The 16166-nt window shown below is 36.0% G+C and overlaps 1 protein-coding gene across 1 annotated transcript in view; it reads right to left on the bottom strand.

Annotated features, from left to right (window-relative positions):
* Positions 1–293: 293 nt before the first annotated feature.
* LOC111871850 (probable cytochrome P450 6a14) overlaps positions 294–16166 on the bottom strand; it is a 32946-nt gene continuing 17073 nt past the window's right edge. The window contains exons 2-6 of the mRNA XM_023865223.2: positions 11458–11791; positions 6800–7430; positions 4861–5082; positions 2795–3046; positions 294–658 (exon numbers count right to left, since the gene is read on the bottom strand). Coding sequence (XP_023720991.1) covers positions 483–658; positions 2795–3046; positions 4861–5082; positions 6800–7430; positions 11458–11781 — 1605 coding nt within the window. The 5' untranslated portion in view covers positions 11782–11791 and the 3' untranslated portion in view covers positions 294–482. The remainder of the gene's footprint in view (positions 659–2794; positions 3047–4860; positions 5083–6799; positions 7431–11457; positions 11792–16166) is intronic.

The raw sequence follows: 16166 nt of genomic DNA, 5'->3' as shown, positions 1-16166 counted from the left end.
TCTCCGTGGGTACCAAGGTTAACCACGATCATGAGATGCAAATATGTCATAATATTCTGAAATATTGGGTTCAAGATTGAAAGTGAAACAAAAGTTGTGGGAGGAAGGAAGTACTAAGTAAATTTTAGCAAAATTGAACAGAATATACAGAGCATGCTATATCTGTTTTAATTTTCTGCCATGCAGCTGGTAACTGTCACAGATTCAACCTGAGATATCACCAGCCTCATACTATACTTCTCATTGCTCCAAAGTTCTATGAAATAGATAACAGTTTTTTAAACAGGAACTTCCTATTTGTGTGCTATTTTTTCCCTGTCATGAGGGATACAAGCCATTTGTACTACATTCATGTGAAATATCAATATTTCTTTTACTTTAATGCAAACAGAAACTTCGTTTTTAACAAATTCTGGAGAACACTTTATACTCATTTATGACATGAAGAAAACTGGTTATCATCGCCTGTCTCTGTCAGTACACTATTTTGGTGTTGAACGTTCACTTATCTTCAGCCATATTCCACCTTTTGCTGATGTGATAAAAGACTTTGGGTCCAGTTCTAAAGGCTGTTTAGTCATCTCACATACACTAAACTCAAAGTTTGACAGAAGTACAGTAAGGCCTATTTTCGTTTGCAGCAATCCAAAACGCATCCCTGTAACAGGCAATACCCAGTGGTATGAAACACTGTGTGTAAATAATATATGTCAAAGTAATTACTGTTTGTTCACCTCATACCTTCTGAGTTGTCTGTACTAAACATCCCATGTTTAGGCAGTTTTAAAAGGCAAATTGTGTATATATTTTTTCAGCATTTGTTATCTAATGACCCTTTAATTAATAAGACTATATAGCACTGGTGATTATGATGATTAATGAATATATTCATAGACCAGTTGGCAGGGGAAACCAGAGTACTGAGACAGAAGCTGCCTCAGCCACTTTGTCCACCACAAATCCTACAATACATGACTTGAGATCAAACCCTTGACACCACAGTGAGAAGCCAGTGACTAACTGCCTGGCATAGCCAAAATTATATCTCACAGACTTCTGTTTGTATCTTAATGTCCCCATTCATTCAATAGTACAAGTTTGATGTAAACATGACCAAAATTGATATGAATACTGCCAGTGTCTGTTTCTTGATAGTACAGCAATGTGAATACCTCACAGATGGAGAGATTTAGGAGTGTAACAAATCATCTATAGTTGTGATGACTACTGATGTCCCACAGAAGTATATTCTCTGACCATTTCCTTTTTTGAAAATTCAGTTTCAGCCAAAGCAGATAATCTGATAAACTTATTTGGTTTTTATCAAGGATTATGGTCACTAGTAGTATTTTCACTAAACTTAATAGAATGGAATGCTATTTCTGTTTTATGAATGAGAATGGTATTATCTAATACCATGGGCAGACATCATCATACATTTTAGACTCAGGATAATCTCTGAGAAAACACAAAAAACAAGAATAATCTTCTACTTACCCAAATAATGTCTTACATTACAATGGAGAAAGCATTAAACACAGTGAACTAAATTTAATATCAGCAAAACAATAAAAGAGAACAAGAAACCAAAAATTTTAATACTGAAAGAAAATTGTATTAAAATATTATAATATTTTAAAGAATTTATCAGCAAAATGAATGCCAGTTTTAACTTGCAAATGATTGGTAAAGGGACTAAAAGAGTAAACTGAACATGTGAATCTAAAGATTAAATAAGGATAATTTTTAGGTTTCCTAAAGACTACAACTTTTAATAAATAAGTTCTGAATAATTCTGATAACAAGTAATATTTTAATCAAGTAGTTTCTCTAGTAATTTAGAAGTGATGCCCCTAAAGATGACTTTTTAAGGAGCTGGAACGTGCTGGGCCAAATAGCAACAAAGAGGAACAAATGATTGTGTCTATGTATAAGTATTTGTTTGATAGTTGTGTGTGACAGTGTTGAAGTGACTGGTTGAAAACAAAATGAAACAGCAGTAAACTTTATTTCAAAATAGAAAAACAAATACTGCTTGTGTGTCATGTTTTTAAGAAGGAACATTCCTGTCAGAATGGGAGATAATTATGCCCAACCAATGACAAAATTAGTGCACAGATTTTTAATGGATTATTAAAAAAAAAAAGAAATGTATTGCTCAGTAGCAGTAGGCCTATGTTACACACATATGCAAATATGAATATCTGACTTGTGACTGAAAACAGAAACAAAGGTAAAGTGAAGTCCCTGTACTTAATTCATTAAGTATGATGCTATAAAAATAAATGTATGGAGGACTGGAAATATAGAATCATATATTCTTAACCCCAGCACTAGATGCAGGCAAGTGGTCAGCTGTAAATCCTGGCCACTTTGCTCCCCAAGAAAGTATCCCCAGTGTTCATTGGATAGGAGGCTGGAGGGACCCCAGAGGCAGTATTGATGCTGCAGAGTTGAGAAAATCTCTTGTCCCTGCTCAGAATTAAACCCAAATTCCTCAGCCATAACCCATCACTATACAAACTGTTCTATCATGGCACCAGAAAAAACTACTCTTAAAATAAAGGAAAAGTGTACTACTCACTAACAGTTTAATGTACATATTGAGCATGAATTTCTGACTTGTATTATGAATATATCTGGTATATCATACTTGGTATTTATCACTTAGATAAAAAGCATCTGTGTTAAGTAGAAACCTGTTTGAAAATGAAATTTTTTCGAGTAACCTATTACCCCACTATAAGCAGATTTTACTATATGTAAAACACACAACTGTATAAATGTGTCTTACCAATGCAGTTCCTTGGTCCCTCTCCAAAGGGCAAATATGTGAAATGCGGTCTTGAAGACTTGGCTTCATCACTAAAGCGTTCTGGATCAAAACGACCAGGTTCTGGATAGTATCGTGGGTCATGATGAATGGCATATACTGGTATGACAACTCTGATGCCTTTCTCAAGTTTAGCTGAAGTGTCTGGTATGGTGTATGGCTGTGTCACAATACGAGTGATGTTTGACGCAGGGGGATGCTTTCGTAGAGTCTCTGGTGTAAAAAGCACACATGCAAAATCAGCAACTCATCATGCGTAAAAAATAAATAAAAGTAAATATACAGTGCTGCAAAGCTACTGAACTGAACTGAAGTGGTAGTTACCAATAAAATGACTGCTGAACCATAAATATGGAAGTTCTGCAGGACCACAAACACCACTTTCCTGATACCGAAACTGTGCCATTCAAATTTTTGTCTTGTTGCTATTGTCTAAGAATACATATTTTCTTTCAGAAAATGCCACATTATCCAAGAGAATGCTTAGCATTGACAGTTGAACATTAAATAAATGCAGATTCACTATAACTAAGTCACTGGCATGACTTTTCTTGGGAAGTAAATAATCATAAAATTTTCACACCTTTTATGGATGGTGAAGGTTCATTGCTATATCTGCAAGAGCTTGCAACCAGACATCATCCTGATCAAGATAAATTCAGTCCACATTCTCACATCCAATTTTTAATGTGCATTTTAATATCATTCTCCCATGTACACCAGTGTTTCCCAGGCAGTCATTTTTCTTTAGGTTTTCTTACTAAGAGTTTGTATGTTTTTATCATTTCTTCCATTCATGTTACATACCCCAGCTATCTCATCCTACTTCAATTGGTAACTCTAATAATTAACTGTATAATTTCCATAATTATTGGCCTTATTTTTCCCTTCAAGCAATTTAATCACAAAGTCAAAGTTTCTCACACTATCACAAGTAACTCATGACATGTTACACCCCTTTCTTTTGCATATGGTGCTTACAGTACCATAGACTAGATGAAATACACAATTTTGTGCATCAGACAGGATAAGTGTCTTTCCAGAAAGATTATTTTGGGTAGCAGAGTCAATTTTCTTCAAGTATATTACTGAAGTATGTCCAAGTATTAATATTAGAAAAATATACATTAATGTGAAAGCTGTTCCAGCAGTTATTTTCCATTGAAAACTGCAGCCACACAAGTATTGATCTGTAACTTGAATATACAATTGATAAAAAACTACAAAACAGTAAGTGACTGATCTTAAACTTGTCTCAAATGGGATAATTCTCATACCTTGCAAAGTAAATTTAAGTGGTACATTTTTACACACTTAAATATTCCCTTATATATTCATCAAGGAACATTTCACCAAGAAACATTTCTTGTATTTATCATTTTCTCTCTGATGCACCATTTGGGAGAAACAGGACAGTTTTTGCATACTCCTGTTCCTAAATTCGAAAAATAAGTAATTACCAACTTTCCAAAGGCGCTCTCTCCAGGAAGAAAATTCTTTGTTACTTTCATTTTTGTATGATGCACCATGTGGTAGAAATAAAGTTGGATGTTCAGACATACAGATATTTGTATGATATTCATCTGATTTCACAGGGGCTTGTACCCAGCATTTTGGAGTAGTTGTAATGTTGCAAGTTTGTATTTGAAGAACTGAATTTTAACAGGCTACTGGCCCTTTATTCTTTTTTCATTGTCTCCAGGTGAATGCCAGGATATTGCCTTCACATAAGCCATTACCTCCTTCTAAATCTGACCTTCTCACCATTCATGATCATTCTCTTGTTATTCAACATTATATAACCTCTGAAGTGGAAACAGTATTGTTAAGTAATGTGATGGTCAATGAATATGGAAAGTTTAAAATAACTTGATTTAAAGAGAGTTAGACCACCTTATTCCAGCACAATACTAATTAAATCCTTCATCAACAAGCAAGTGACTGAAAGTTTTATTTCATTAAACACAGTCCTTCCCTGTTCTGAAAGCCTGTAAAACTAATATTGTTGTACAGTGAAAATTTCTTACCATCTATCACTTGACCGAGATATTTCATGCTCTGAACACCATCATATGTGATCTGCCCTCCCATCTTCCCAAGTGTTGCATCTATCTCTTCCCTGAGTTTGGTTTGAATATCTGGATTCACAGCAAGCTCATACAAGCAGAAGCTCAGTGTAGTGGATGATGTTTCAAATCCAGCCAAGAAAAATATGAATGCCTGAGATGCCAGTCTGCTGTCAGTAAAGACTAGAATTTAAGAAAATTAGGTTATACACTTTCATTATACAATAATATAAAATTTCTCCTTAGTCATGACCTTCCAATAGTTTAATGCCAAAAAATTGTTATTCATCCAAGGGCAATCCTTGGAACTAACACTCTGTTTCAGGAATACTTATTAGGTTTCACAGGTGCCACCAAGATCCTTTTGAAAGGAGCGCAACCAGAAAATTTTTATACAAACCTTTGTGTGAGTCATTTAAAACTAATTTTACTGATCACCCAAGTTTATTCAAGGATACATTTTTTTAATTGCAACTTTTGATACTACTTAGAAGAGTTTGTTCTTTCTTCCAAAAATCTTGAGGGACGGGGGGCACATGCCTGGCTCCTCTCCCTTGATAGACTAATAGACTGTATTATGTAAGCTGGATATTTCCCACTGGAACAAGAAATCCTACCATTGTGTTTCAGCTTTGTGAAATTTAATTTAGTTACAGCACAATAATTTGTTTTTTTGTAGATTTATTTTAACATAATTTCCACTTTTTGTTTTAAATGGCCTCACAGTTCTATGTGTATTTCTACCTCCACTGTATACTACATATTTTATAACCAGCCAATTATAACGTTATTCATTTGGTTCCCATAATACTACTATGTGCAATGTATAACTACTGAGAATAGTCATATAGCTTCACACGTTTTAATTCTTTACCTGCAGAAGTTAGAGGGAGAAGGCATCGCTGGCAACAACCTAATGGTGAAAGCAAAATTAGTTCTGCATACAGTATATTTTTGTGATGGATAGAATAATCAACTACATTCAAAATTTTAGTTTGTTGAGTGTGATGGCTGTCACCTTTAGAATCCACCAGATCTATGATGAAGGTATGAATGGCTAGGGGTCTGAAAGTTAAGGTATAAATTCCTGCAACTGACTGAAATGTCTCATCACCACCACCACACTCATATGGCTCCAGGACCTATATAACATCCAATTCAGAGGGTGCTTAGGACTCTTTCTGCTGTGATAAAGCAGTCAGAGTAAGTGGCTGATCATTTATGCTGTGTAGTTTAAAGGCTTTTACTTTTACACTCCATCCTCACCAACACGGTAGAGTGTTCAGAAACACCATCAAACTTCATCTTTACCTTCCACCTGGATATAAATAATAAAATATACCAAAAGCATAAATTCTGAAATGCCCTGTTAATCCTCAGAAATATCAGTGTAACGGTAAAGTAAATAATTAAAAGGTAAAGCTATCCCTGTAACAGGCTGCAAAGGCCCATAGGGTTGTGAGACGTTGAGTGCCCCACATTATCTAGACAATCGGCTCAAAGATGGTTGTCAGCCTTACGTGCCAGCTGCGCTTTACTCCTCAGGAAAATTATTTAATTAATTCCTGATACTCATTTCTGTTAGAGACTGAGTCGACCCCAGGGCCATAGTGCGGCTGGAAGGATTAGGTCAATTGAAAAATCCAACGACCTCATCGGGACTTGAACCCGTGACCTTCCGGCTTGTAGCATAGCTCCTCAACCAATCACTGTAACGGTTCAACTATAAAAGTACCGTCACTATATTTTCAGTTTCTGAAAGCTAATTATTTTTAAACAAAATATAAGAGCAGGTTAACCTGGTCTGCCTGTTTCAGTTTTGATCTGTTATTTTTAAAATGTCATATATGTACCAAATAATGACATATCTTCTATCAGTCAGTACTGACTGTATACTGACCTATATTTTCTGTGATGTTCACACCATTTTTTGCTGGCAGTGTTGTATTATTTGTAGAGAATTCCTTCTTCATGTTTTCCTTGTTAACTTCATCATCTTCCTGAATGTGTCCTTGGTTCTTCAATTGGATAAGTTGCTGCATGAAATCATTACGTACTATGTTGTGCTGCTCCCGGTACTTTATTGTCTCTCTGACAGCTGATATGAAGAACTGGGTGACTTCCCAAGGTAGAACTCGGATACCAAGTTTGGGCACAAGTAAGCCAAGCAGCCGCCTTACCACATTACTTAAAGAAGGCTCTACAACTTTACGTCCCATGTTTCTAAATTCTGAATCTGGGTCTTTCAGTGAATTGCACTTCAGACCAAAGACACAGCTGCCAATAATATCAGTGGTAAATTTTGCCATGATTTCCTTGATTTCCAGATCTTCATTTCTTGAAGCAGGTCCTGCTAGGAAGCTTCTGAGTTCCTCTGCACATTCATTCATCAAGTTAAACATCATCTTCATCTTTCCAGAAGTGAATGTTGGTGTAAGTTTTGCACGCAGTCTACGCCACTGGCTGCCTCTCATGTTCAAGAGGTGTGCACTCAGTGGCTCTTTCTTTTCATTGAATGAAACTCGTCGGTCCTGTAACAGAAAATATCTTATTTAAGTGTTATAACGGGCTCTTCTATATTATGAAAATATTTATATTTCTTTACAACAATTTAATTAATGATAATTTTGTATTTCAGTATTATTGATATTTGAAAGCACTGCTATATCTTTTGCATTAAAAATTCATATTATTATAATGCTGGAAGTAACTTGTCACACAAAACCTTCAAATCTGAATGACTGAATGGGTGCAAGGATATTGAAAAAATATATTATATTGTTGTGGACTGACTGAACAGATTGGGTCAGAACCAATAAAATTTTATTCCCCCCATGTCCATGCCCACATGTAAGGAAGATTAATATTCTTATTTACAAATTCACATTTTAGGAGTTTACATTTATGTTACATAATACACATTTTTTTTAACAACTTTTTCTCATTTTCTGTTGCCAAAAATATTTTAAACAAAGGGGCTATGCCCCACTGTGACCTGTAGTTGAACACGTCACTCCTCTTGGTATAAATACAATGCCTTGTTGTGTCAAGGCAACTTTCAAATTTAAACTTTATTTTCGTCCATAACTGAAGTGAATATGATTGGACGTATCAAGAAATAATAGCGAATACATCACATGTCAAAGTCACATAAAATGTACACAGTGATTTATCACTATAATATAGCAACCGTTATAAGGAACATAACAACAAAAAATACAGAAGACCAAATGAAAAATGTCAGTAACATAAAACACGTAAGCACAATATTAAAACTTGCAAACCAAAAGACAATCAACAAGCTAGTCATCAAACCAACATTAGTTGAAAAATTCTTGAAGAGAATAGAAAGCGCTGCATAGCAAATAATTTTTTACTTTACTCTTAGAAACACTAAAATTTTTAACGCTTTTCAATTCAAGGGGAAGGCCATTAAATATTTTAGTTCCAATATTAATTACACTTTTTTGCAAAGATCAGTATTACAAAATTGGACATACAAATTATGTTTATGTATGGTATTGTAGCTGTTAATGTCAGAATACTGAGTTGTATATGTCTTACTCATTATTATAAAACGTAAAATCTCAAATATATATATTGAGGTAACAATTAAAATCTTAAATTCACCAAACATATTTCTACAGGATACTCTTATTATTAACACCTATCATCACTCTTAGACATTTTTTCTGTATTTTAAATACAGTTTCGGAGTCCTTAAGCCCCCCACCCCAACAAATAATACCATATTTCAATACAGATTCAAACTCAGTAAAATAAACATTTCTTAATACAGGAGGGCTAACTGAGTCACATAAGGATTTAATCAAATAAAGAACCTTGTTGAGCTTTTGGCATACGTATTGAGCGTGAGTTGCAGGGTTTATATTCTGCTAGGCTCTTCTGTGCCATCTACCACACACAGGTTAATCATACAGACAAACAGATCAGTGGTTTTATATTGTAAGTGCTTTGGCAGGGATGCATATGACCCTAAAAATGCTTCACTTACCATGCCAGACCAAAAATAACCCTCCAATCTTTCTTTTAGGTTCTTTCATATTGACAGCAACAGAGATACATTTTACACTAAGTTATTTCAGATTTTCCTTTAAATTCAGTTCATCATTTCATTGCTTTTTTCATGTACTATAGCTATTTAATATCAGCAATGAAATGATATTCCTCTCTAATGCTGTAATATTATTCCTGAAATTACTACATAATCCAGTATTTACACAAGGTTTGTAACAAACTTAATTGTATTCATACTACACACTTGTCACTCTGAGGAAACACACAAGCAAGCACACATGTATGCATGCCTCACAAAATCTTATTTAATCTCACAGAGATAAATAGCACCAGAAACCTGAAATATTATCAAAATTTTATGAGGGCCCACATCTGCTGACCAAGAAGTATCCAAACAGACTTGCAAAGGGAAGGTGTGATATCTATTCAGCACCATAAGCAAGTAGAAGGAACTTCCATGGAAAAGTGAGGCTCTTTATAGATGTCTTGCAAACTAGGAAATTTCTCTGCAGATTTTGAAAAACCTTTTTGTGATCTACAGAACGTAAGCAAGTTATGCATCTATCAAACTCCTTTAATGTCATGCTAAATGCAAATAAATTAGAAATTCTTCTAACTACTTTTTATACACTAAGGATATTAAATACTGGTGGGGCCCAGCCCAACAGGTCCTTATCAGTGGGCTGTCCTGTGTTTAAAATATCTGTTGTTTTGAGCAAGGAAAAGTTAAAGCTAATATAAAACATGAACTGCGGTAGCATAGTTGTTATAGTGACTGGCTATGGGCTGGATGACTGAGGGGTTAGGGTTCAAGACCCGGTAGGTTCAAGAAATTTCTCTTCTCCGTGTAATCCAGACTGGCTCTGTGTCCATTCAACCTCCTATACAATGGGTACTGGGGGCTCTTTCCCTGGGGATAAAGTGGCAGGGACATGAAACTGACCATTCATCTCCAGCTAGTGCCGAGATCAAGAAAATGTGATCTATACATCTACGCCCCCACATGACTTCATGGTGTAGTGCTTAACTAGTTAAGCACAGAAACAAGATTTTGGAATATAAAACATAAATTGAAAGTATTTTTAACAATTTTGTAGTATTTATGGCAAGTGAGTGAAATGTGTGGACTGCTGTTCTGAAAGAAGAAGGATAATGAAATACAAAACTCTGAAGCTGAGAAAATTTGAGGAAAAATCCACATGTTCAACATCAAGACAGAAAGCTTTTATTGAGTAACAGCAGACAATAAAGTGCAAGCTGGAATGATTTAATTTTACTGGTAACTGAATAGAATAGGGACCAGTGGAGGACTCTTGTGAACACAGCAATGAACCATTGGGTTCCATAAAATGCTGGGAAGCTCTTGAGTATCTGCACAACTGGTGTCTTCTCAAGAAGGGCTTAGCTCCATGACTGAGTGAGTGAGTGAGTGAGTGAGTGAGTGGTAATTGAATATCTTCTGCAAAGAGAATACTAAGATGTTACTCGAATAAATTTCTCCAACAAGATAAAAGAGCTCAGATACTGTACATAGATATAATGGAATGTATATGTAGGTTATAACTGAACNTTTTAAGGGCGGAAAAATTCAGGGAACAAGTACTCCGGGAGGGACTTTAAGCCGTGGGTCCCATGTTGTAGCTTTAAGGCACGTAAAAGACCCTCATGTCCCAAGGGGATCTCTGAGCCAAATTCAGGACATTTCCCGCCCAAAAGTAGTCTCTAACGCCTCTGGTAGATGGGGGAAGCATCTAGATACCGCTGAGCCAGTAGAGGCCAGACTCGCTGGCTGAGTCAGGACTCATGGCACGAACCAGTACCGGTAGGGTATAGAGACTGGTAGAATATCAGAGGGGGACGCACAATGGACCAATATCTGGTCTAAGTGCATGGGGAAACCCACCCTCTCCAACAACAACAACAACAACAACAACAACAACAACAACAACAACAATAACAACACCTTCTCTGAATCATAATTATGTAAGTCATGATTCCATAAATAGTGCTCTGTGATAAATCACAGAGTTACTAATTTCAGATCCTAGTAATATGTCTAAAATACAGGCTTACAATTTGATATAATAAGAAGAAGGAAAGGGAATAATCTCTCATAAATATGGCACTGTTGTAGCCCTGTATTTTAATAACTATTGCTTCAGCTCAGTTTCTTCCGTACTTAATTAATTCTTCAGATATTTTGTTGCGCATGATAAGCATTCTTCTAAGCAACAAAAGTGATCTTGTGGAAAAAGAGAGTAGCATTAGTAACCAGAGGAAGGCACTAACTTTATTATCATTTTGATAGGTTGACTACTTGCACATTTAGTTATAACATATGAAGTTATCACCTTTTATACTGTAACTTGCTTCGAAGCTTCCAATCTATATTGGTTTGGTGTTTAATATCAGTGATAGAAATATGTCCCATTATTTCTCAACAGTCATAGCATAAATTACACCGTAAAAGCAGATGTACCCATTCATAATATTGCACAATATTAAAAATAACAAGATCACCTGAAAGTATGGGAAGTCCTTCACCATTACAAGTCTGATAATATCTGGGTCCCTGATCACAAGAATTGGCGATCGGAACTGGAACACTCCACAGAATGGTTTTCCATCAAAAGCATCATAGAATATCTTGAATTGCTCAGCAAATGAGGTCTTGAAAAACATCTTTCTTGTATTGCCAAATCCAGGTGTTGGTTTGATGTAAGGGATGCCTTTCTCCTTCCAGTAGTTGAAGGTACATGTGGAGTACCAGTAGATTAAATAAGCAAAAATGAAGGCAATGGGCAGCCAACTCTGGAAAACTGCCTCAGTTATTACTCCAAGCATGGTTATTTTCCTGTGAACAGAAATATTACTTTATATTCAAAGGTTTGAACTTGAATGTACGTGTATATTCATGGGACCGAAGCTTCAATGACACATGTATGATCACAGCACCAAAATTTTCAGACTTTGGAAACATTAGTTTTATATTCTTCGTATATCAAGAGCAATTTCAATTACAAGATCTTTAATTGCAATCAAACGTATATGTGGAATGTGAATATGACCCCTCTCCCCAATTGTTATCACTTTCTTGTGGTGGGAAGATTCAGGAACCACCATAAGCCACATAGTTATATGGTTGAATCTTACACTTGTTGGCTTACCAGGGGGTTATGGTAGACTGCCAATGTTAGAAGATCTTATTGAGCATCCCCAGAACTTCAGAAAGAGGAAGCTGTCAAGTATAAAACAGATGACAGAAAAGAAGGTTATTGAAAAGTAGGATAGCTGAGAAAGGCCTTCTAATCAATGGGACAGCTTAACATTATTACCCTACATTGTATTTGAAGTCCACAATCCACCCACCCCCCCAAATAATAAATCATTGGAAGCAGCACATTCTCTCCCTATTAAAGGAGAGTGAGCTGAAGAAGTTGGCTGAAGTGGTTATGTTTTCTGCTTATATTCAGAAGGTGGCCAGTATAAATTTTGGATTCCAAACTATTATGAATGAAGTTTCCATGGTCCTCCTCACGTTGTATAGCCTCAAATTAGGCCATAGCCACTTCCTTGAACATTATTTACAATTCATTATTCACTAATCATCCTACAACTCAACCTTAAACTGTCTGAGCTATTGATAGCATCATTAAAGAAACCATAACTAAATAAATTAAAAAATGTAGAGAATTTAGATTATTAGTGTTCATGCAAGAAATAACACAAGTGAATTTGAAAGACCTCTTAATGAATGTTCTGTAAATTAGGTCCTACAGGATGCCAATAGAGCAAGTTGTGCAAATTATTTTATTACATTCACAACAGTTCCTTAGAACTGTCAGTTATGTTTATTTGAAGTTAGGTAGATGAGGATAAAATCACCCCTAAAACCCAGCAAATATCCCAAGTATATATTATGAATTTGGAGTTTTATGTATAAATGCCCAAGGCTTGCTTGGATGTCCTGACTCTGTCCTCAGAATTGTATATGCTGTTACAAGTAGTACAATAGTTACATGATGGACCATCAGGTAGCATTACAGTCTCAGTCTTTGCCAAAAATAAATTTTCGCTTTTGATGACAGGAATCTTTAGTGAAGTCGTGATTTCATTTTATGAGGAACATAAGAGTGGATGAGTTGACGGGTTATATGTAGAAGCTGTAGCTAGAGATGGAGGGAATTGTAGAGGGAATTGTTCTCTTTACGCTAAAGTTGTGCCAATTTGTTGCATATAAGATATTTCAGAATAACGTTTTGCTGCATACTGTAGCAGGGGAAGACTACATAGAGTACATGGGAAGAAACGTGGTGATAATGTTGAGGTAATAACTATTAGTAAAGTTTATTAAGTTGGTGTCATTGTTTATTATGTATCTGAAGGCTACATGTCTCCACCACTAACTTGTTATAGTTAACTTCCGTTTCGGCTCAGAGAAATGCATTCTCTACTGTATAGTGAAGAATTATAGGATGAGTTTTTAAAACAATAATGCAGTGTTATGAATATTAACATCATCTTCATTGGTTGCATCCTGTTGTGTTCTACAGATATATATCTCATCTATATATATAAGAATTATGTCACCATCAAGACAACAAACAGAGTTTTATTTTAAATCTTATACTGCTACATGTTTATGTCAAATAAGACCATCATCAGGCAGTTGCACACAGGAATACGTAGTCATTGAAAAATACCAATATGAATTCTTATTGGTGCAACACGTCTTGTTATGTACTGATATAAAACTACTACCTCAAGTTTATGTTATAATAAAGTAGCAAATACATAAAATAAGATGAAAAACAAATATAAAGGTATATCATATATAAAATTATAATATGTTGAAGTGATATAGAAATATTAAAGGTACATTAAAAAGTATATTAAAAATGTTAAAAAATGTGAAAGGTTTCCAATGATAGGTTGAGAATTGTATGCCAACTTAAATATTTTACGTTCCACTGCTACAGTGTAGAACTAGAGCATGTATGTTGTTTGTAGGTCTTACTGTAGAAGCTTTCTACATAGTAAGCCTGGTTGTGGAGCCCAAAGACAAGTTACTATGATGCAGGGTTTGTAGTGTATGGATATTAGTATGCTTTTCACATGATATGTATCTTTATATGGTTGTACAATATGGCGTGTTTATGTTCTGTGTGTTCTACACTGTGTGGTGGTTCAATTATATATTAAAAGGGCCCAGCATTGTGATTATTTTAAAATGAAATCTAGATTCAGAATAAAGTGTTTAAAGTTCAGCTTATTATGACAAGTTTTTGAAATTATGCCCCAACATACTGCATACATAACCGAGCACAACGAATGATATTGGATATGCTGGCTTTTAGTTAATTCAGATTGCTTGGGTTATTACAGTAGGCACTGTCTTTAATGTTGCCCCCATAAAAAATATCAAGTGATGACAAATCTGTTGGATGTGAGGGACATAGACCGCTAAATGTCATATTGTCCACTACTGGCACTGAGTACCTGAGTACTGCATACTGAACTTTTTGTCAGAATGGCCCTATTCCTCTAATACATGATTATTAACATTTTTAACATCCCCGGGAAAACAGAAGACTGTTGAATAAGGTCTGAAGTGCTTAGGACTGCTGGAAATTTTGCTCCCATGTGAATCTCAACATGTAAACTTACTGATATACCATTTCACGTTCTATTTTAAGGATTTAGTCTCTGATATTGCCTCTGTGCCTAAGCACCATGGTATAAGAGCGTGCAGTGTGCCAGTGTGCCTGGGAGAAAGCTGTACGCTGGGCCGGATTTGCAGTTACAAGGGGCCCTTGGGAAATGAAGTTAGAGAGACCCCCATCAGTAAAAATACAAACTAAATTTTGTGACTTTTGAGAAGCAAATGAGTCAATAAAATCTTTGGAATTTATATTACTGTTTTGTGGAGGCCACGGAGCGACCGCCCCTGCCTCTCCACCTTACATTTGATCCTGGTTATGCGTCTTGTGGATTATGGCACATTTAAAAGTATTTTGACACTGAAGCTGAAGTTATAATTGATTTCGTATTATTCGGCACATCTGTTAAATCTCACTATGTCAAGGGTATCTAAAATCGAATGTACTTGTCAGAGTCAGGCAACGACTGCAGTGAATATGTAGTCTGCTACTCTGTGGGATGAAGTGTTTGAAGCTGACCTTAGTGTTACAACGAACAAATGGGTCGAATCTTGCATGTACAATTACAATTCATCAAACATATTCGTGCAACTTCTCACGGCTCGACAGCCTAGTCTGAAGAGATTACACTCACACGACACAAAGTAACCCGAATATGGGTGAACAGCACCCAGCATACATACAGGTGTCACATCTGTTTCTTTTTTTATCATGTTTCGGGGAGTTTTCCGGAATTTTCTAGGTTTCCCTTTACCCTGGAATAAACACGTATCTGAATCAGGCCAGACTTGGGGCCAGAACACCGGCTATCCACACTGAGGGTTTTCTTGGTTTTCCTTAATCTCTTCAGGAATATTCCGGGTTGGAACCTCAAATAAAAGACAGTCACTTCCTTCTGCATCCTTTCTAGTTTATTACTCACTGGTCATTCTACCATTTGACGCCACAGCGTGTACTCTGGGACATAAACTTCGTTGTTAAATACTCTAAAAAGGATTCGATTGCATAAATTATGCAGAATGAATATGATGGGAAGTTGATCATAAATGGTGAGTAGGATTTCGGTCATATACTCGGTAAACTAATGAACCTTTTGGTCCGTGATGTTACTTTCGCGTGAATCTATACTATAAAGACAAATAATCGCTGTTTAGTGTGAGAATCACATGAAACACTAAGAGCATAATGTGGGGAAGGTGAGGAGTTTCTGAAGTGTTAATGCAGGCGGTATATATAGCTGCCTGCCTGTCCTTCCCTGCCTGCCTTGCCTGCGGCTCTACAGCCCTTTGTTGGACCTTGGCTGCTCTTTTCAGTTTCTTGATATTTTACGGTAGGACTCCTTGGATGGGGATCAGCCCGTCGCAAGGTCGCTACCTGCACACAGGACAACATAAACACAGAATAAACGAATACACAGACATCCATGCCTCGAGTGGGATTCTAACCCACAATCCCAGTGTTCCAGCGGACGAAAACGGTTCATGCCTCAGACCGCGTGGCCACTGCGATCGGCACACATAGCAACATTATAATGTAAATGTATAAGATAGCACAGCAATAAATATAATT

This window comes from Cryptotermes secundus, unplaced genomic scaffold (assembly GCF_002891405.2).
Source record: "Cryptotermes secundus unplaced genomic scaffold, Csec_1.0 scaffold1315, whole genome shotgun sequence".
In the NCBI taxonomy this organism is placed as follows: Eukaryota; Metazoa; Arthropoda; class Insecta; order Blattodea; family Kalotermitidae; genus Cryptotermes; species Cryptotermes secundus.
The sequence above is the reverse complement of the archived record's forward strand: the minus strand, read 5'-3'. Positions and strand labels throughout refer to the sequence as shown.